The sequence below is a fragment of the Mya arenaria genome, chromosome 1 (genome assembly GCF_026914265.1).
Source record: "Mya arenaria isolate MELC-2E11 chromosome 1, ASM2691426v1".
Taxonomy (NCBI): Eukaryota; Metazoa; Mollusca; class Bivalvia; order Myida; family Myidae; genus Mya; species Mya arenaria.
Window position 1 is genome coordinate 45,772,899 of NC_069122.1, and position 22,319 is coordinate 45,795,217.

Genomic DNA, 22,319 nt, shown 5'->3' on the forward strand with positions numbered 1-22,319 from the left:
TATCCGATTAATAACTCTAAAAGCCTTCGTCCAGTCATCACAAAATATGGTCAGAATCGGCATTATATCTCGGAGAAATTCGATAATCAGCCATATCGCTTAAGTCACTCGACAATCTTACATCACCCTTTACTCATAAAAATCGCCTATATTCGGTATTTTTCGATTAAAACTTTAGAAGCATTTGTCCAATCATAACTTAATTTGGTCAGAATAGGAATAGGGATAACATCTTGGACAATAACGATAACTAGCCATATTGCTTGGTTTACTTAAGAGTTATCGCCCTTTAATAAAAGTAAGTTTCTAAAATCGGTCATGTACGATCATTTACTATAGAAACTGTCCAATCATAATCACAATCGGTCAGAATGTATTGGCATTATATCTCGGAGAAACTCGATTAAAAGCTATTTGGCTTTTGTCACTCGAGAGTTATCACTCTTTGATTGTAGAAATAAGTTCTCGTTCTGGTCCGATCAATAACTTTAGAACCATTTGTCTATTCATCAGTTTTGTCAGAGTGTGTATTGACAGAATATCTCGGTCAGGTTTGTTAACCAGCCATGTTGCGTCTGTCACTACAGTGAAATGACACGTGAATTGGCAAAAACTGTACAAACAGTGTTCTCTCTCTAATGTCACTTAACTTGGTGTCCAAAAGAGAGGACGGGCGTATAGTGCGACAGTTGCCGCTCTAGCGTATTATGGCAATAACTTATGATTTCAGTTGAGATGCATTATAGCTATTTGTGTTTGTTTTTTTCAAATTTAAGCAGTCTAATTAGTATCAAAGTAACATATATATCTGTGAACTTTCAGGTAGTATAGCTCAACATATAACGTTTGACTGCTCTTCGCCAGATTCGTTTCAGGAAGAATAGCCAAATTATATTAAACTGAATTTTCTCTTTGCCAAAAACGTTTTAAGTTTGTCTATCATTTTGCAATTTAAAGAGTTCAAAATTGAAATATTACTATTTGAATATGGAGGCTATTCGTTGCCAAAAGTCCAGACGTGTAATTCCCACAATGTGCTTCTTAATCGTACTAAATATCTCTTACATTTGTCAATGTAGACGTGCTATTTGTTGTTTCTATTCGTCAGTTTTTCCGTATTGATTTGACATTAGTCATAATAGTAGTCAAAATGTATATTTGTCAGATCTACCCTGTATAAACTCACCAAAACATAGATCGTATAACTTGCCTTTAACAATATGATAATGTAATTTAGAAAGCCGAATCATGCATATGTAAAACTACAATCCTACAGTCGACACTCGCATTCGTAAAATGAACATTTGCAGTCCAACAAGTCCAGGTTTACATAAGTGAATTGACAAGTTCAGAATTACAAGGATAGACGATTTCGCCTATACCTTATAGGTAAATGTCACGGAAAGAAACGAAGGTGAATGGGCGGAGCCAAAGAATCGGATTTTCTTTCGTTTATTTCAGTCGAATCAAGCAAGGGAGATAACATCTTCTCCTTCTTCCTGTAAATTCCCGGTTGTACCACAGTCTACAATTTCACGAACATGTAAGTATTTGCTCAATTACACTTACATACAAACATGTACACACTACTGTTTATAAAGACTTTGTAAGTGTACCTAATAAGATCATTGATATAATGGTTTTGATAATGAGTGTAAATAAGTTAAAGATCTTCATTATCTGGTCATGTAAGCTGTATTGTACTAAGACCAGATGATGTAGATCTTAAACTACATGTATACATACGTATTCGTTCCCAAAATCATTTGTCGCAAATTAAGTGGTATGAATAGTGAAATAATGATCAATAATATTATTATATATATTTATATTATTTCTATTTGTTTATCTAACTGTTTATTGCTTAAGCTGGATCTCTGCATTCTCGTGTACACACTAGAGCGATGATGCTATGTGTACAACAGTTTGTTTCATCATTGTCAAACCTCAGATGAATGGGAATGGATCTCTGCATTCTCGTGTACACACTAGAGCGATGATGCTATGTGTACAACAGTTTGTTTCATCATTGTCAAACCTCAGATGAATGAGAATGGATCTCTGTGACTAGGAGGATAAAGACTGATGTTTTTAATAGCAAAGTTTCAATACAATAGATCCCCAAGAAGAGTTTTATGCTATCTAGACTAATACCAAGGAATTGAGTTAATGATTGTAATAAAGGCTAAATTTTAAAGCTGCACCCTCACTGATTGACTGCTTTGGCAACTTTTTTTTCATTGTCTTGGAATGAGCCAATTTTTGTGGAAATTTCAGGAAAAAGGTGATAAAAGACTGCTGACAACAGATTGGATCACAGGTTTTCATATTTACATTCACAAATGGAAGTCCATGTAATATGGCTTATTTATAATTTCGGCAGTTTTCTATTGAGACCTATTATATTGTGAGTTATCTTATATGAATGAATTGCAGGTTTTGCTGATATTCAGTTTTGTCTGATGTTATTCATTTACTATCTTAATAAGCATGTATGGTGTAAACGTATAATTTCAATAAATCATTGAAACAAAATATCAATGTGGATGGAAGAACAGCCATCCAACCCACTTGTGTCCCCCAGTTATGAATTACGGGATCTGCCACTGTGAACCATAACAATCAAGTGGAGGATTTCAAGAACATGAAAAATAGATATCTTGAGTCTTAGATTAGGAAAACAAACGCGCGATTTTTCCCCTCCAAAGGGGCTAGGGCCGCTTCACCTAAATGTGAAAAAAGCCCTGACTGTTGAGTATGGGTGGGGTATAAAAGGTAGCAGCAAGTTATAATTGTTTATTAGCAATTAATGAAATTGCATCTATTTGATTAGTACAAACTGTTACTACTGTACTCTATTAGACTTACATTGTCCCTCGAATGAGAAACTCTTTTCAAGCTTGAAAATATATAAAATATTTGAAGAAGACCGCCGCGTAGTAGCTTGGTTTCATTTCCGGTAACGAAATGTATACAGACATTTCGAACCACAACAAATACGGACCAGACACTTCGGACCTTGCTCAGGGACACTTCGGACCATGATGTTAAATTCTAGTTTAAGTCCAGTTTTATATAATTATTGACTTCATTATTAAACTACTTTATTAATCACTTAAAAATAATATTCATTACAGTATAATGTACGAGTTATATGAAGTTGTAATCTTAGTGTATTTTATCCATACAGTTCCAGCTACCAGGTAATAAACCTCTGGGGCATTTAGTGAATAATTTCAACTTAATGAAAAAAAAATTTTCTTCGTAAATTTTAAATTATCTATTACTTGCAATCTTAAACATTGCAAAAGGCAAGAAAGTGTCCTCTAATGGTAGAATTTAAAATAGTGTTTATAGTTATTTAAAGCTGCACTCCCACAGATTGACAGTTTTGACAACCTTTTTTTCTCCCAGACTCGGCTGATTTTGGCAGCAATGCTTTCTATACAAATAATAAGATTACTCACAATAAAACAGATCTATATTGTTGCAAAACTGCCGACAGTTTTCATTATTCATAAAACGTTACTGCAGTATCACTTTTAGCCATAAAACATCAATTTGCGAACGTAAAACTGAAAAACTGTATCTGATCTTTTGTCAGCAGTCTTATACCACTGGTATCCAGACATTTACGCAAAAATTGGCTCATTCCAAAACAACAAATAAAAATAGTTGTCAACACGGTCAATCTGTGAGAGTGCAGATTGAAAAGAAAAATAAGACAATGGGACTTTTTATTCTTGAAGTATAATTTAATGCTAATGACTTACATTTTGTTGTGTTTGAGTCAAGTATCATTTTGCATACATCTCATTTCATGTCATACGTGCGTATTAATTACTATTATATCGACAAAAAACATGTTGTAATATCATATATTATTTTATTCGACATAAAATAATTTATAATCCATCCTGTTTCCAAATCATAGTCCATAGTGTCATAATATAGATGATTCGTAATGTCCATATGTTCGCAATGGCCATGGTCCAAAGTATCCATAATTGGTTTAAATAGAGCCGAGTTATAGCGGAAATTTTCGAAAGACGTAAGGAGGAGTTAAAACATGGTTAAGGCGGAGCTATCTATAAATTAAATTAAATTAATCTCGTAAACATTTTCAACTGCGAATGAAAAGTCACCACCATACAATGTACTTTGAAGAACTACGAACTGAACTTCTACACACCGCAATGTAAAACTCGGCATGTGACTTTCATAGAATGACGTGTGTTTACCATACACAGCTTTATAAACACGACTGAATCGTCTGTTGAATAGATGCAACGAGAATAAAACTCCAATCGGTACAATGAAAAATGAAAATGTGCAGTTTAAAATGTAAACACACAACCGTTGGCGGTTGTAAAATGTAAAGTGGTAAATCATCAATGTTACAAACGTAAAATACACACATATACGTCTGGACTTTTGGCAACGAATGGCCTCCATATTTGAAGGACTGACCTGAGATAAATGTACCCTATCACCTTTTTTTAGGGTCATACATCGATCAATTACTTGTTACAATAAACACAATAATCATCACACGTTCAAACAATAGCTCTCTGAATTTAATATATGTAAAAATGCGCCTAAACGCTCAAATTTTTCGAAAAGCGTTAATAACGCTGTCAATTATTGAATGGGTTTAGGCTAAAAAACAACAGCATTCTCTTATAAGGATTACATGCAATTTTCTGTTGATACCTATTCATAAAAGAAAGGAAAGTACATGTCTTCTCTCAAATGTGTGTAAGAACGTACCTATTAATGTGTGATGCTACAATATTTGAAAGATGATTTATCAAAAGCCACCGATGTCGTGAATTTGAAGTTTGGGAGAGTCCATTTGTGAAAAGTTTTTGAGATGTTCGATAAGAAGTGTACATAATCATAAAAATACAACTGTACTTTTTTATGAAGGTCAAAAATCTTAAGATGCTCAGTAAGTAATGTTGAACAAAATAATAAAACCGTTACATGATCATGATGATGATGATGATGATGATGATGATGATGATGATGAACCCACATAATAAATGTATAGTTTGAAAGGGGTTGGTTTTCTGAAAAAGGTTTGGATATGTACCTTTCAACTGAGCAATACATAGAGGATAATTGTTTGTTTCAGTGTAGGATCATTATATATTTCACCGATTGAGCACCAAAATTTGTTTTTCACGAGTGGTGTAGCCAAGAGTAAAATATTCACTTTTAGTGTTCACGAGGTCAAATATATTGCTTCACACAGAAACAAATATTGATTATTTTTAATTATATGCCTTAAATTGGAATTATTTATACGTCTTTAGAATAACGCTCCAATTAACATGCACTTAACGTTTTTTCGGATATGACGTTGTTGAAATTGCGCCCAAGCCCCGTCCGCGCTAACGTTTGATTAGAACCAGACCGGTACAGCTTTCAAAACAGTGAAAACTATCAAAGTGATATTTTCAATGTTTTATTTCACTGCTTAATCTATATAAACCACAGGAAAGCATATAATAAAACAGCGCCTTAAAGCTAATAATTATATGACCTCGATTTGATAACACATTACTTTTTTCTCACCTCATAGATTATTTGCTGATACTACTTAGCAGCTTCCTTATCGGCGGTTACAGGGTCTGAAACAAACACATATAACGTGATGACGAATATCATCATTTAAGTTGATACAGTTGTTATACATATCCATTGCTTTTTGCATGTAATGTTACATATGAATGAAAAATATATACGTGCATTAGACTGACAACAAAATTACTAGAGCCTGTTTTACTGTCTGATTTTCTTGTAATTTTTGCTGACGATTTTGTCACGCGCCCTCGTGCAATAACAATATACTTCATAATCCGGACAATTACACATATTTTGTAAACGTTGACAGGCTGACTGGTGCTGTTGAAGAAATATATAGCCAGAAGATTTAACGTCTGAATATTCTGTTGTAATCAAGTGTGCACAAGTTTTTAATTGCAAATTTTGAAAGCATGTGGTAGGGATTTAAATTTGAACGTAATTCTAAACTTAGAACATAATTGCTTTGGAAATGTACGTAGACCGCATCTCAATAACCGAATATATGTCGAATGTATAACTCCATTTCCTTTACGATACTACATGTATTTGAATTTTAGTCATGTGACTTTTGTTTATTTTTTCCGGGTGACTAACTTGTTTATCCGAAACATGAGCCTGTATCTCATTTAGGCAAATATACATGGGCAGAAGGATATAAGAGTTTATAAATCTGCGTAATGAGATAACTCTAGTCAACATTCTTTTAACATCACAGTGTTCTTTTTTGCAGCAGGATACACAGGCAACAAAGTTATGGTTAAAATTTGGAGTCCTTTGATCTTTTTCCAGATGATAAATAAACTTTGGTTTCCATATGTGTATGTTTTAGGTCGCAGACAACTATATCAAGTTCTTATTTATTCTAATGACCACTTTACAAGCGAAATAAAACTGCTTTACGACCCGCATTACCACATATTGGGAGAAAGTTCTACATATGTACTAAACATTTAACAAAGTTAGAAGAAAGTAACATTTCTTATAAGAAAGAATTGGTTGAGCGTAGCCACTATGTAATCGATAAAGCGACCAAATCCGCTCTAGGAGTACAAACAATGCGATGTTAAAGTAAACAAAACAGTAGATCAAGTAGATCCTGTTTTTTATTAAGATCCATTCAGCTTTAAAATCGATCCATACGGAAAATAACCACTGGTCTGAGAAGTTATAACCATTCTTTGATTCATTGTCATGTGTTCATTAAAATAAATTTTGCATGTAACAATGAGTAGGTACTTCCGAATCGGTGCAATTTTCCCTTTTTACACAGGTTATATCGGTACAGCAATATATCTTGTCTATACCAGTTTAGGATAACCTTACCTACCTGCGATAATTTCTGATAATGTTTATCTCCATGTGTGATATTGATCGTTCATCCTCTGTATCCTTAAATTTGGAGGAAAGGTAAGCATTCATTTTAAATCAAACGTTCAATTTTATATATATTCATATTGTATTTTAGGTTTGTATCTTGTACATATCAGTGTTTAAAGGTAAACTGAAACATACTTTCTAGTTCTTAATTTTATTTTTTGTTTCGACTAATAATAGGTCAGTATCTGTGTCGCTATATACTGTTCTGAAAATGATTTGATGTACTTCCGATTTTGAACTCATTCACTGCAGTTTAAAACCAATCTTGAACTAAAATACTGATTGATATTACATATAATTGCAATATTAAACTTAAATATCAAAATTGTTTCCTTGAATGATAAATCATTTCAATATTATTACAAATACCGTAGTTACAATTCGCGTTATTGAAAGAAACCACAATTGGCTGTTTTGTTCCATGTTGTCAAGAACGATATGCAATAACTAGCTTGCGTATAAGTGAATATCGTTGTTATTTATTCCAACGATAGTCATTCCACGGTTAAGCATCTAACTTCTTATTACTGTGTATATATATGACTTAATGTATGGATTATAAACAAAGAGAATACTTTCCGATATGACACATATCTTGTTAATCTACAATCAACGGCATGTGATTAGAAATGAATTGCAATCAATTTTGGGGAATGTTGTGCAAAATCTTAGTTGCAACCGAGATTCTGGTGCACATTCTTTTACGAATCCTTATATTAATTCATCAAAAACGGTTCACTGCAGACGTATCGTACTTTTCAGGGGTGTAGACAGGGTTCGACGTCGGAGGGGAGTAACGTTTTGACTTGCGCCCCGCCCTAAGAACCGAAATATATTTAGCTTAAAGTGCTAGCCAGGGTTCGACGTCAGAGGGCTGCGTAACTTAAGGGCGTAACCTTTGTACTTATGCCGCTACCTCAGAACCTAAATTTATTTGGTTTAAACTGTTATCAGAGGTGAAATTAGGGTACTCCCCAAATAAAATGTTTACAATTTATTTTCCAAAATGGTGCATTTTGGGCGTATTGTATTACATTTTATCTCTTATACTGAAATAAAAAGTAAACTTGGACGATTTTAGGATGGCGCGCGTTGGGTTCGCCCCCCCCCCCCGCCCCTCACCTCTGGATCCGCTAGTGCTTTATACAATACTATATATGGCTTTCAATCAACAAGTATCTTTTTCGCGATTTAGAATGAGTCAATTTACGTGTTATTCTAAATTCGTGTAACTTGTAAAATGCTAAAACACTAATTTGTACCAAATTTACGCCATTGATTTTCATCATTTCATCTGGGGTTTTTTTTTTAATACAAGAGTTAAATGTTAAGAAATTAATACAATATATCATATAATTATCAGTTTGTTCTCATTATACTCACAGGCAATGGAGGTTCCTGGGAAGAAACTGCAGGCAGGATTAAATGCTGAGGACACAACCTACTGCCAGCCCTGTGAACAAGATGACGAAATCCTCCCTGCTGAGGCATACTGTACCGTCTGCAAAGAGTTCTTCTGCTCTCACTGCGCAAATGTCCATAGGAAACAGAAAATGACTAGATCTCATTTACTTCTTGACAAATCAAATATGCCTACATATATCAGTGGCATTGAAGTTGAATATGAATGCACAGCGCCTTGTGATATCCATCCGAAAGAGTCTATCAATTTTTTTTGCAGCACCCATCAGACCCTGATTTGTGGACACTGTTCAGTACAGAACCATCGATCGTGTCATGCTGATGTCATATCAGATCTCTCCAAGGCCTTCAAAGATGGCCAAGAGTATGGAGATGTCATTAAAACAATTGCCAGGTTATTTGAAGAGATAAATTTATGCGCGTCTGATGTGGAGAAAAACGTTAACGTTGTAGCATGGTTAGCTGAAAATGAAGTTTTCAAGCTGAGAAGATACCACGAGGAAGTTAACAAGTATTTTGAAGAAAGAGCACAGGCACTGTTAAAGCTTATAGAGAAGATGAAAAGCAAGGACGAAGAGCTACTAGGGTCTCTGAAACCGAAATATACAAACCTGAAGTCTAAGCTGGAGGAAATAAATGTCACACTCGAAGCACAAGAAAATAACATGATACAGTTGTTCATTGAGACGAAAAGGGTCAAGAAACTACTAGAGGGCATGCAGAATGAGCTTGCTGATATTAAGAAGGAAAACGTAATTCACCACTACGAATTCAGAAAGGATCCAGCCATAGAGCGTCTTATTGCATCTGACACTGGCATTGGGACATTAGAAAACATATTGACTGAAAACACAACCACATCAGGTATATATGAATATTTATTTTATAACAAAATAGTAAACAACTTTAATGAAACATGGCATAGTAGACAGTTTTCATGACAGGTCCAATAGTACATAGTCTAAATACATTAAATTATTTCTATATCTATATATTCATTGCAGTTGTCTAACCATATCAAATAATTGTGAAGTGATTTACTAGTATATCGAATAAAAGGCAGGTCCTTTCATTATTTACTATAGATATATATTAGGTTTATAATACGTTTGTGAACAAAGGCATCGGGCAAAATCAACAGAACTTTACATAACCTTACGCTGGATGTTTTATGATTAAATTACATTATACAAAATCTGTTTTCATTATATTCATAATCTCGTTCCAATCAGACAGTAGTTAACTGAACCTAAAAAAATTCACATTATATTACCGTATCTTGACAAAATAAACAATAACGTTATTACGAGATGTACAAAACCCCTTGTTTTAAGAAACTACAAGTGCATGAACTGATCAAGTATTTAGTTATCATAGGCATATAAATGACCATATCTTTAAAGGTAGCCACAGTACAATTATGAGATTTTTTAATGTCCAGTGACTCCATATTGCTTTGGTATTGTTTGAAAGGCTTAATGAGAGTAGCAAGATTATGTAAATTTTTACCTTTAAAGATTTCGTAAAAGGTCACTCCAATTCGGACTTCAATTATTATAATAAGATACCGGACAAAATAACCATCTGCAAAAACTTCGTTTAAAACTCCTTTTTGGTGATTAATTAATTTATAAGTATTCAACAAGCAATGCTCATTCAAAATGTACCAAATTTGCATGTGGTCAGTAGGCATAAAAATATACTTTTAGTACCAATGACTTGGTGAAAGTTTATTTGTAAATCGGATATCTTAACAACTTTATAAATTCGTCCATGTATTTTTTGCTGATTTTTTTAACAATATTTATGGACTACATGAAGTTCATATTCCTACAAACTACAACACCCTTACACCAAGACGTTATGACTGATTTGTTTTAAATCACAGCAGAGAGCGACCGTGGCACAATAGGACTTACAGTTCAGGGAGATGGCCAAATGAAAACCATTGAAGCTGCCGAACATACAGGTATTAACAGTCATTAACCATTTGAGTAATTGAACATTTTATTTAATGGCCTACATATTCATATTACTGCTATGTATAATCTATCTTATAATATATGTTAACTTTAAATTCCTGTAAAACCTAGCGCTGTGATTTTTTGTTCAATGAACATACATTAAAACAAAACTCGGTTGAACTATTTTCAATAATGAACGAAATATTGAAAACGTATAACATGGTGTTTTAAATATGGCATTGTGATTCAAAATCATATTGCTAACGTTCAAATTTATACTTAAATATGTACTCTATAAGTTATTGTGGTACAGCTTTTGATATACTATAAACAATTCATCACAGTGAGTCAGGCCACTGACCTGACTGTATTGCGGTTTACACCAGCTAAAGACATCCCAATGAAGTCTCCAACTGACAAGACGGACTGCTACCTGTCTAGCATGATCCACCTTGCCGGGTCCATGCTGCTAATGGCTGACTTTCACAACAACAAAGTCAATGTGGTGGATATGCAGACCAGCAACATGGTCTTCAAGATCAGTGTACCGGGTCAGCCATGGGACATATGTCATCTTCCCGGTGATAGGGTTGCTGTTACTATAGCCAATAAGGGTATTCAGTTGATTGAGACTGGAGGGCAACTCACTCTTGGTGACCTTATTAAAGTGGATGGTGACTGTCGATCTATTGCTTACCATGAAGATAGGTTGATAGTGTCCTTCTGGGCTGGAAAGGTAGCGGTACTGAATAAGAATGGGCATGCCATAAGACATATAGATAAGGATAGCAGTGGAAAGGAACTGTTCAAATCTCCTTTTTACTTAACAGTAGTGTATGAAAGTTCGACTGCTGTCATTTACGTATCAGACCATCTAAAGAACACAATTACAAAGCTTGACATGAACCTTGACATCATCAGTACGTTCCAGGTCCCTGCATTGAAAGGACCAGGCGGTATCACGGCACTCGGGGACCAACTGTTAATATGTAGTTATGGAAGTAGCACCATTATGATACTTGATTTGTCCACTGGTCAGATGACACAACTGATGGGGAAGGAGGAGGGGATACGAAAGCCAATGTTTGCCTACTACTCTCCTCAACAGAGCAAACTTATTGTCACGGAAATGTCGAACAATTCATTAAAGGTGTACAATAAAATCAAATAATATCAGCCATTGGGGTGCAATGTTTCCAAACATCAGTTGAACGTTCACCTTATCTATCGCCATTCAGTTGTTTCATTCTAACGAGAATGTTACGTGGACCACTTCAGGAGACTATTTTTCGAGATTTTATTTGTATAGAACACCGGGTTTTTAGATCTTAGTAAAGAATACGTACTCAATATGATTTGATTATTTTGTTTTATTTGCATTCAAAGTGCGTACGAATTCAAATGTTTTTTAAATGTCATCGAAAACATAGCATTAATATTCTATCAGGAAGAAATGTTGCTTTATATGCATGTTTATTTCTTTTAGATGCATTTACCTATCTTAAATAAAAGTGATCAGTATTTTTTTATTCTTTATTGGTTGGAAGCCATTGCGTTGTACAATTATCCAAATCTGAACCATTCACATTCAATGTATGGTATTGCATCATGTCGCCGCTGTCTTTTTGTATGTTCATTGTCTTATTAGTATCAAATGGCATTAACATAGTTTGATATTGGTTGTAACTTTAAATACCATAAATTTGTAGGAACAACACTGATACTAACATATTGATTTTCTTTCAGAGTTTTAAAATATTTTGAAATAAAGAGTATAAATGAAACGGGTCCCAGGGCCGGGTATTGTGTACTGTTTATGGATATACGGCATTAACCTGCCTAAATACAAACAACATATAACTGCGGTACGTCATTGCTTGTTTTAAATCTAGTTTATGTTTCGTTAAAGAAAGTAGGTCGTGTAATAGATATTCTTAAATCAGTATAAAAAAGGCGATAAATTTAATTTTCATTTACTCGGCTATTCTCTTTAAATACTAGCTACAGTTCAACGCACACAGAAATGTTGCAAAATAAAGATAAGTTCATTTCAGTTCACGACTTAGATCGACTTAGATTTTTACTAAATCGTTGTAATGTCTATAAGATGCCGTGAAACTCAGGTAAGCGATTTGTGACTGTCCTGTGTTTGATAGTTTCGTTATGGCATGACCGAGTTAAATGTTGCCCTTTTGTTCGACTACATCTTCGTCTAACATAGTTGACTGTATTCATATCATGATCATTTGCCCTACTCGACGTTTCCAAGTTACTACCCTAAATCGAAGTTCAGTCGTAATTGAAAATAAAATGTTTGTGAGTTGATGTTTAACCAATTACAAATTTATGACTAAGTGAGTACCTTTATCTGCTGCAACGCAAATGTTCTCTGAGGAAAATTATTAGTATTCAGTATACATTATTTAAATCGTTAAAAATGAATAAAGTTATAATAGAAAAACGACATTAAAAATAAATTAATTATTTATTGATTTTAAAACGGGGCGAAATAGTCACCATGTTGCGTCATAAATCTAACGGCAAATGTTCTTGTCAAATTCGTGTTTGTACACCCGTTCATAGAAAGGGACGTATCAGTGTTTCGACTGAGGTGTGCGTGCGTGCCGGCTGGTTTGCGTCGAGTACGTTGTCCGGTCAATAAATTTAGAAGGCTTTGTCCAATCATCACCGAATTTGGTCAGCATTGGCATACTATCTCGGACCAGTTGAATTACCACCCATATTGCTTTAGTCATCCAACAGTAATATATTGCCCTTTAATTAACGAAAACGCCTAATATCTTTCGAAGCCTTTGTCCAATCATTGCCAAATTTATTCAGAAAGTGCATGAGGATCACATCTTTGACAATGGCGATACACAGCCATATTGCTTTGTACACTAAAGAGTTATCGCCCTTTAATTAAACACTTCACCTAAAAACTGTATTGTCCGATCAATATGTTCATTATCCTCTGTCCATTTTTAACCATATTTGGTAAAAATGTGTATTGACATTATATATATTGGTCAGAGAATGTATTGAAAAATTATCCGGTAAGGTTCGATAACCAGCCGTGTTGCCCCTGTCACTTTAGAGAAATGACCATTAAGTTATCAAAACCTGTATAAGCAGGAAACATACATATGGCTTAACATACAACCACTTATCACCAAACTACGTGTCTTAAAAGGATGAAGGCTGTATTTTGCGATAGTTGGCTCTCTTCATTATAATGGCAATAGCTTTTGATGTCAGTTGAGATGTATTTTGGCCGGTTCTATTCCCGGTTTTAAAAGCGCATGTGTCTTTGAATGCACGTGTAATGTAGTGGTTGCTTCGTTCTCACACACAGCACCAGCGCAACATCGTACAAACGCGAGTGACCTAGCGAAACAAATCACGCAATTGCTGTAAAATAAATAAAATAGTGTTGTTAAAAGCGAACAGTTCACAGCGTGGTAATCTTTGGCTAAAATTCTATGATTGCGGTTTTATATTTTTTCATTGTCTCGAGTCTTATCTGTATCTTATTTTTATGTGTGTCTTTTTAACTCTTATTTTACATTTGAATCAAATCTGTGACTTGAGTAATATTGATGTTGTTTTTTTTTGTTTTTTTTAAATATTTTTATTTTTATCTTTTTAAATATTGTAACATTCTAGTAATTCTGTACAGTACTTTTGAACGTGTTAATGTACATGAAAAAAGTGCTTGAGAAGTCTGGTAAATAATAATAATAATAATAATAATAAAATGAGCTTGAATGAGAACTCAATCGTAGGAAATTAATGCAAATTTAGTATGAAGTTTATGCCACTATATGAATGCGGGGCACAGTAATAAGTGTCATATATGCGGTTATATCATCGACCAATACAGGCCGACAAAGCAGATCATAGAAACTCCATTTTAAAAACACAACTCGCACTTTCACCACAAATAACCGTGTTACTTTGTTATCAATACAACCAATAAAATATACACATGTGTCAGTTATGTATATTGAGAACAATGTCGAAAAGTTTCTTATATAGTGTATTAACTGTTACTGGACAACTATATCAAAAACAGCGCATACAGTTTCTAAAAATGTGCGTTTCCAGGCTTCTCTTAAAAGTGTATAAAGAGGCAGACTGTCTAATAAATAATAAAAAAGTTAAGGAGAGAACGATCATTTAAGGGGAAGAAATAAAACAAATTTGAATCGTTTTTTAATCTCAGCTCAGCCCAAACAGCTTCATTTTTTGCATTTAAGTTTTTAAATGCAAATTTTAAAAGCATGTGGTAGGTTTGAAGTTTAAAAGTAGCGCTAAACTAAGAAAATATTGTGAAGGATTTGTAAGTGAACCGCAACTAAATAACCGAACTGAGTCAAACTCCATTTTTAACGATGCTATTTGAAAAATTGGCTTTCGTTTATTTTTTCAGTGGCCAACTTGTTTATCGCAAACGTAAGTCGGATGCTCATGTAGGCAAATAATTTAGGTTTTTTAAGAATGCAAAAATGAAATTCAACTATATACATAGGTAGAAGGGTATTTAATGTTCTTTGAATCTGCATAATAAGATAAGACAAGAAAAAATTCTGTTAACATCATATTGTTCTTTTTTCAGTATGATACATAGACAACAAAGTATTTTGTATTTTTAAAATTAAATTAGGCATTTGTACAACACATCATCCCTTGACATAACACATAATGGTTATCCAAACATTAACATAGGAAGACGTTTTTCGATTTTCAAAATCATGCTTTTATTCCCATATAGTTTTGATGAACAATTGTGTTCACATTTTTAATTGGAGTCCTTTGAACTTTTCCCGGATAATAAATAGATCTTGGTTTGCATTGCATTTTTTATTTATATGTCTAAACTTCCATCATCCTGACCTTTAAGAAAATAATAAAACGTGTGTATGGAAATGAGTGCTTCTTTCGTTTTAGGTCGCATGGCAACTATATACATTTCCTATATATTCTAGTGATCAATTTACATGCAAAATGACACTGTTTTACGACCCGCGTCACACTATTTTTGGAGAATGTTCCTATGTGAACTAAACATTTAACTAAGATTTAAAAAAGAAACATTTTCTATAAGAAAAACATATCTTGAACGTAGCCACTATGTATTCGATCAAGCGACAAAATCCTCTGTTATACGGAGGAGTACAAATAATGCGATGCTAATGTAAACAAAACAGAAGATAGAGTAAATCCTGTTGTTCTTTTAATTAAGAACCATTCAGCTTAAAAACCTATAAATATTGAAAGTAGCCACTGGTCTAAGAAGTTGATACATTGTTATGTGTTCATTTAATGAAATAAGGCATGTGCCAATGAGAAAGCACTTAAGATTCGGTGCAATTCGCCCTTTTTACACAAGTTATATCCGTACATTGATATATATGGTCTATATCAGTTTAGAATAACCTTACCTACCTGAGATAGTTTCTGATAGTGTTTATCTTCCTGTGTGATATCAATTGTTCACTTTCTCTATACTCTTAAACTTGGAGGACAGGTAAGAACTCATTCTTAATCAAAACGTTCTATTTTAATTTTTTTTCATATTGTTCAAGTGTATTTTCGGGTTGTATCTTGTACATATCAGTGTTTAAAAGTAGTTCATTATCTATGTATTTATATAGACTTTTCTGAATATAATTTGATGTACTTTCGATTTTGAATTTATTCAATGCAGTTTAAACCAAACATATATCTTGAACTAAAATATTGATTGAACTATCATATAAGTCCTGAACTAAGATATCAAAATTGTTTTCTTATATGATAAATCATTTCAATATAATATTATAATAAATATCGTAGTTTCAATCCGAGTTATTGAAAGAAATCACAAGAGGCTTTTTAGTTAAATGTAGTTAATATCTATAGTATATAACTAGCGTGCGTATTATAATTGAATAGCTTTGAAATATATTCCAACGATAGTCATACCACGGTAAAGTATCTGTCTTATTCATACAGTTCCTACATTTGAGTTAATCATCATCGGCACCTTAACGTATAGGTTATGATACGCTGGGGCGCCGAGGATGGAGTTAATATACACATAAAAACCATTTCCGATATGGTGCAAATCTTGCTAATCTACAGTCAACAGCATACATGTGATTTAAAATGTGATTCTTTCAATTTTGGGGAAGATCGTGCGATACCTTAGTTATTACCGGGTTTCTGGTGCACACGCTTAAAGGTATCAGTATATGAATTCATCCAAAACTAAACACTGCAGGCATATCGGACAATATACAATGCAATAAAAGGCTTTAAATCCACGCGTATATTTTTTCTTGATATCGAATGAGTCAATAGAACGTGCTATTCTTAATTCGTGCGATTTGTAAAATCCGAACAAAAAATATTACTAGATTTATGCCCTTGATGCAAGGTTTCATCATTTCATCTGGTTTATAATAAAAAATCAGGAGTTGAATGTTAAGAAATAAATACAATATATTATAAAATCAGACGTTTGATCTCATTAGAATCCCGGACAATGGAGGTTCCGGGAAAGAAACTGCAGGCAGGGCCAAATGCTGAGAACACTACATACTGCCAGCCTTGTGAACAAGATGACGAATTCCTCCCTGCTGAGGTATATTGTAAAGTCTGCAAGGAGTTCTTCTGCTCTAACTGCGCAAGAGTCCATAGGAAACAGAAAATAACAAGATCTCATTTCCTTCTTGACCAATCGAATATGCCTACATCTCTCGGTGACCATGAAACTGAATATGAATGCACAGTGTCTTGTGATATCCACCCGAAAGAGACTATCAAATTCTTTTGCAAAACCCATCAGACGCTGATTTGTGGACACTGTGCAGTAAAGTACCATCGATCATGTCATGCTGATGTCATATCAGAGATATCCAAGGACTTTAAGGATGACCAAGAGTATGGGGATGTCATAAAAACAATTGCCAGCTTATTTAAAGAAATTGATTTACGCGTGTCTGATGTGGAGAAGAAGGTTGACGTTGTAGCAAAGTTAGGTGAAAATGAAGTTGACAAGCTGAGAAGATATCGAAAGGAAGTTAACAAGTATTTTGAAGAAAGAGAACAAGCATTGTTAAAGTTTATAGAGAAGACGAAAAACCTGGATGAAAAATTACTGGGGTCGCTGAAACCGAAATTGAAAAACCTTAAGTCCAAGGTAAAAGAAATAAATGTGACACTTGAAGCGCAAGGAAACAACATGATTCAGTTGTTTATAGAGACCAAAAGAGCCAAAAAGCTATTAGAGGGTCTGCAGAATGACCTTGCTGACATTAACAAGGGCAATGTAATTCACCACTACGAATTCAGAAAGGATCCAGCCACAGAGCGTCTCATAGCATCTGGCAATGGTCTTGGGACATTAGATAATATCATGACTGAAGAGCACGAGATCGCATCAGGTATATATGCATACGTATTTAAGTGTAAACATTATTGTAAACACCTTTGCTGACACAGAACATTGCAGACAGTTTATTAAGACTAGTCCAATAGTGCATCGTCTAAATACATTTAATTAATATATATATACATTCATTGCACATGTCGAAACATATCAGAAAATGGATAAGTGATGTATATAGAATAAAAGGCATGTCCTAATACTATACACTATAGATAAGTAATTAGATTGATTGTTATAAACCTGTTAAGCAAAATTAGCATAACTTCACATAAGCGCTGCTTGTTTCATAATTAAATAACGTTACTCAAAATTTGCTCCCATAATATTCATAACATTCATTATCTCGGTCATATGATGAATACAGTAGTTTATTGAACCTGGAGACAGATTGCAATAATGTTACATACAGGAATGATAATATCGATAACTACATTTTTAAAAGGTTTCCACGTTCTATAACCCTATCTTTACGACAGAAACAAAAACGTTCATAACGAGATAGATGTACGAATGCCCTTAGTTAAAGAAACTACAAGTGCATTAACCTATCATGCATTTAATTATCATTGGCATATGCATAACCAAAGCTTTCAAGATAGCCACTGTACAATTATGTGATTTTTCAATGACCAGTGAACCCATAATATGTTGGCATCCATTAAAAGGGCTTAATGAGGGGATAAAAAATATGTAAATTTATAACTGAAACAGTTATTACGAACAAGTTATTTATATCTTGAAAGATTGCTTAATATGTTAATCCAAGGCGGATTGCAATTGAATGTACACAATTACTATCTGCAAAAACTTTAAAATTTGATGATTTATTTTACATATAAGTAATCATTTAGCTATGTCCGTTCAAACTATACCAGTTTACATGGGTTCAAGAGGCATATATAACTTTAGTACCAGTGATTTGGTGAAAGCATATTTGTACATAGGATATCTTAACAACTTTATTAATTTATCAATGCATTTTTGCCGAACTTTTAAACATTGATTATGGAAAACAAGAAGTATATTTCCCTACAAACTGCAAAACAAAGCTCCTCATACCAAAAATTTATGACAGTTAAATTTTTTATCATAGCAGTGAGCGACCATGGACCAATAGGACTAACAGTTCAGGGATGTGGCCAAAGAGAAACCATGGCAAATTCCAAAACTACAGGTACTGACAGTCATAAACCATCTGAATAATTGTAAATTATTGTTTTATGGCGTATAATGAGCAATGTATAAATTGTCTTGTGAGATATGTTTCCTTCAAATTGCTATAATATTTGGCGCTGTGATTTTTTTTAACGAGTAATGGGCATTAATTAAAACAAGACTTCGTTGAAATAGTTTCAATATTGTAACGAAATATGGAAAATTAATGATATGATCTTTATTAATATAGCATAATGAAATAAAACCATAATGCTACATGCAAACGTTGAAATTCATACTTCGATATGTCACCCTAACACAGATATTAAATTTACTATAAACAATTCATTACAGTGGTCACTGACCTGACTGGATTACAGTTATCACCAGCTATGGACATCCCAATGAAGTCTCCAACTGATAATAGGGACTGCTACCTGTCAAGCATGCTCCACCTTGCCGAGTCCAGACTTTTGCTAGCTGACTGGAACAACTGCACAGTTAAGTTGGTGGACATGCAGACCAACAGCCTAGTATGCCAGATCGAGGTACCAGGTTATCCGTGGGACATATGTCATCTTCCTGGAGACAGGGTTGCCGTTACTATGGCTAATAAGGGTATTCAGTTCATTGACACTCGGGAACAACTCGCTATTGGTGACCATATTAAATTGGATGGTAACTGTCGAGGTATTGCTTACCATGAAGAAAGGTTGATAGTGTCCGACTTCTATGGACAGGTAACGGTACTGAATATGAATGGGCGTGTTTTAAGACAAACAAAAAGGGGTGGCAATAGAAAGGAACTGTTTATATGTCCTGACTACTTATCAGTGGTGGGAGAAGGCCCGACTGCTTTCATCTACGTATCAGACAGAAGCAGGAACACAATCACAAAACTTGACATGAACCTGAACATCATCAAGACGTTCGAGGACCCTGCATTGAAAAACCCAACAAGTATCACGGCACTTGGGGACCAACTGTTAATATGTGGGTCTGAAAGTAACGCCATTATGATTCTTGACCTGTCCACTGGTCAGATGACACAACTGATGGGGAAGAAGGAGGGGATACGAAAGCCAATGTGTGCCTACTACTCTCCTCAAAAGAGCAAACTTCTTGTCACTGAACAGTCGAACAATTTATTAAAGGTGTACAATAAAATCGAATAAGACCAGCCAATGGGGTGAAATGGTTCGAAACATCAACTTAACGTACACCTAACCTATCGCCATTCAGTTGTTGCATTCTTATAAGAATGTTACGTGGACCACTTCAGGAAACGGTTTTAATGATGTTATTTGTGTTAAACACTTTCCGGAAACGCATTGGAGGTATGCGTACAATATGATTATACGGAATATTGCATTCAATTATGCGTGAATGTATTTATTCATCAACAACATTTCCTTGACGCGCGATTTGACATTTTTGTCTTTATAAATAACACGCATACTATTATAATTTGATGATTTTGCTTAATTTGCATTCAAAGTGCGTGCTAATCCAGATAACTTTTGAAATATCATTGAGAATATAGCATCAATATTCTGCAAGAAAGAAATGGTAATTGTTGTGCAATGTAAGTCTATTTCTTTTAGATGTTATTATCTGAAAAATAGTTATCAATATTTTTTATTATTCTTAATTGGGTTGGAAGCCAATGCGTTGATTTGTTGTCAATTATCCAAAATTAAACCATTCACATTCAATGTATGTTATTTTCCTTGTCACTTCTTCATTATTATCAAATCTCATTAACTTCTCTGTTTGATGATGGTCGTAACTTTTAATTTCTTAAACACATTGATTTTCTTTCTTAGAGTGTTAATGTATATTAAAATAAAAAGTTTAAATGAAATGGGCTTGGTATTGTGTTTCATTTATGGATATATGAATTTGAACTGCCTTAAAATAAACAGCATAATATTGTTGTTCTTGTATCTTGTTCTAAATATAGTGTCTGCTGCATTGTGAATTCTGTATCGACGCACACATAAATGTCGCAAAATAAAGATCTTTAGAAGCCTTTTTCTCCCACCACAGATAAGTAGATCCAATAATTTAACCATGCTTAAAATTCTTTTCTAGCATACCGGATAGGCATTTCCGGTGAATTCAGCCGTGCTGGAAAATTCCATCTGGCACCCCTTAATGCCAGATGAGTCACGCGTTGTGACGTAATACTTTTTATTGATTTTTATTATAGTTTACATTTTATGTAACCATAATTATGCAATTTCAAAACATAAGTTCCATAAACATTAACCTGACAAAAATGTATCTTCGAAACAAAACAAAATAACCCTTTAAAGACGTGATATCGTAGGAACTTATTGACGTATGCAGTGAATACAAATTACTACGCGTCATGACGTCAGTAAACATCATCGCACGCGCTTTTTGGTGAAATGAACAAAAATGCGCTTTTTACGTATTTTCTTCACAAAACATTGTGATTTAAAGTACGCTAGAAAAAATTCTATCATGTGTGTCCTTTCCGGATAGAAATATCCGACCCTCGGGCACGCTTCCTTGCCGGTAACTCGGCAAGCCTCGTTACCTGGCATCGCAGGCGCCCTCGGGTCGGATTTTTCTATCCGGAACGGAAACACGTGACAGATTATAAGTATCTCCCATGGCCGAGAGTGTAAGATAGGTTCATTCCGACCCGATCGTAGGGTGTTGGCAAGATAAGAATTTCTAGCATGGTAAAATTATTGGATTTACTTATCTGAGGTGGGAGAAATTATTAATCTTGCCCACGGGCGAAGATAAAATGCCCGTATGGAACTCCTTCTTTTGCGTTGGTTGGCGCTCTGGCTTATTATGGCAATAGCTTTTTATTTTGGTTGAGATGTGATTTTATTTCATAAGCAGCCTAACTGGTATGAAAACGTGTATAGTTTAAATAGTACCATGTAAATCTGTGTAATTTCAGGTAGAATTACGCAAGATATTACATTGTAACGGGTCTTCGCAGGATTCATTTCAGGTAGAATAGCGCAACATATAATACTGTAACTGCTTGCCGCCAGAAACGTTTTGTTTGTCACTTTGCACATTTAAAGCGTTCAATATTGAAATACTTAAAGAAAGACATGAGAAAAAGGTACCCTATCACGCTTTAGAGGTTCATACATCGATCAAATACTTGTTACAATAAACACAATAATCATCAATAATTCAAACAAGGGCTCTTTGAGTAAAGTAGTTTAATTGAATGTGTTCATGCCAAAGCAACAACAGCATTATATTATAAGAAGTATATGAAAGTAGCTGATTGAAATATATTCAAAAAAGTGAAGTACATGCTTTCTCTAAAAATTGTGTATAATTCATGTGTGATGCTACTAAATTTAATATTTTTC

At 34.1% G+C, this 22,319-nt stretch overlaps 2 protein-coding genes across 4 annotated transcripts; both read left to right on the top strand.

The window, feature by feature from the left end:
* The first annotated feature begins 1,460 nt into the window (after positions 1-1,460).
* Positions 1,461-11,984, top strand: LOC128238025 (uncharacterized). 2 transcript variants are annotated; one of them, XM_052953600.1, is made up of 4 exons: positions 1,461-1,543; positions 8,355-9,255; positions 10,280-10,360; positions 10,700-11,984. In XM_052953600.1, the coding sequence occupies exons 2-4, from the start codon at positions 8,358-8,360 to the stop codon at positions 11,524-11,526; spliced, it is 1,806 nt and encodes a 601-aa protein (XP_052809560.1). In that variant the 5' UTR covers positions 1,461-1,543; positions 8,355-8,357; the 3' UTR covers positions 11,527-11,984. The 2 variants fall into 2 exon arrangements, with proteins under 2 accessions (XP_052809560.1, XP_052809555.1); XM_052953595.1 differs by lacking the exon at positions 1,461-1,543 and adding an exon at positions 6,715-6,999.
* A 3,810-nt stretch (positions 11,985-15,794) lies between these two features.
* Positions 15,795-20,802, top strand: LOC128215269 (uncharacterized). Of its 2 annotated transcripts, none has more exons than XM_052922067.1 (4): positions 15,795-15,885; positions 16,874-17,785; positions 18,884-18,964; positions 19,300-20,802. In XM_052922067.1, exons 2-4 carry the CDS (start codon positions 16,885-16,887, stop codon positions 20,118-20,120), a joined length of 1,803 nt encoding a protein of 600 aa, XP_052778027.1. In that variant the 5' UTR covers positions 15,795-15,885; positions 16,874-16,884; the 3' UTR covers positions 20,121-20,802. The 2 variants fall into 2 exon arrangements, with proteins under 2 accessions (XP_052778027.1, XP_052777966.1); XM_052922006.1 differs by having other exon boundaries at positions 18,887-18,964.
* Positions 20,803-22,319: the final 1,517 nt, after the last annotated feature.

What these genes read in the sequence shown, in the direction of transcription:
- LOC128215269 (XM_052922067.1), top strand. Translation starts at nt 16,885, where the DNA reads ATGGAGGTTCCGGGAAAGAAACTGCAGGCAGGGCCAAATGCTGAGAAC. An exon ending in AGAGCACGAGATCGCATCAG is followed by an intron (nt 17,786 to 18,883) that starts GTATATATGCAT and finishes TTTTTATCATAG; the next exon opens with CAGTGAGCGACCATGGACCA. An exon ending in GGCAAATTCCAAAACTACAG is followed by an intron (nt 18,965 to 19,299) that starts GTACTGACAGTC and finishes AATTCATTACAG; the next exon opens with TGGTCACTGACCTGACTGGA.
- LOC128238025 (XM_052953600.1), top strand. Translation starts at nt 8,358, where the DNA reads ATGGAGGTTCCTGGGAAGAAACTGCAGGCAGGATTAAATGCTGAGGAC. An exon ending in TGAAAACACAACCACATCAG is followed by an intron (nt 9,256 to 10,279) that starts GTATATATGAAT and finishes TTTAAATCACAG; the next exon opens with CAGAGAGCGACCGTGGCACA. An exon ending in TGAAGCTGCCGAACATACAG is followed by an intron (nt 10,361 to 10,699) that starts GTATTAACAGTC and finishes AATTCATCACAG; the next exon opens with TGAGTCAGGCCACTGACCTG.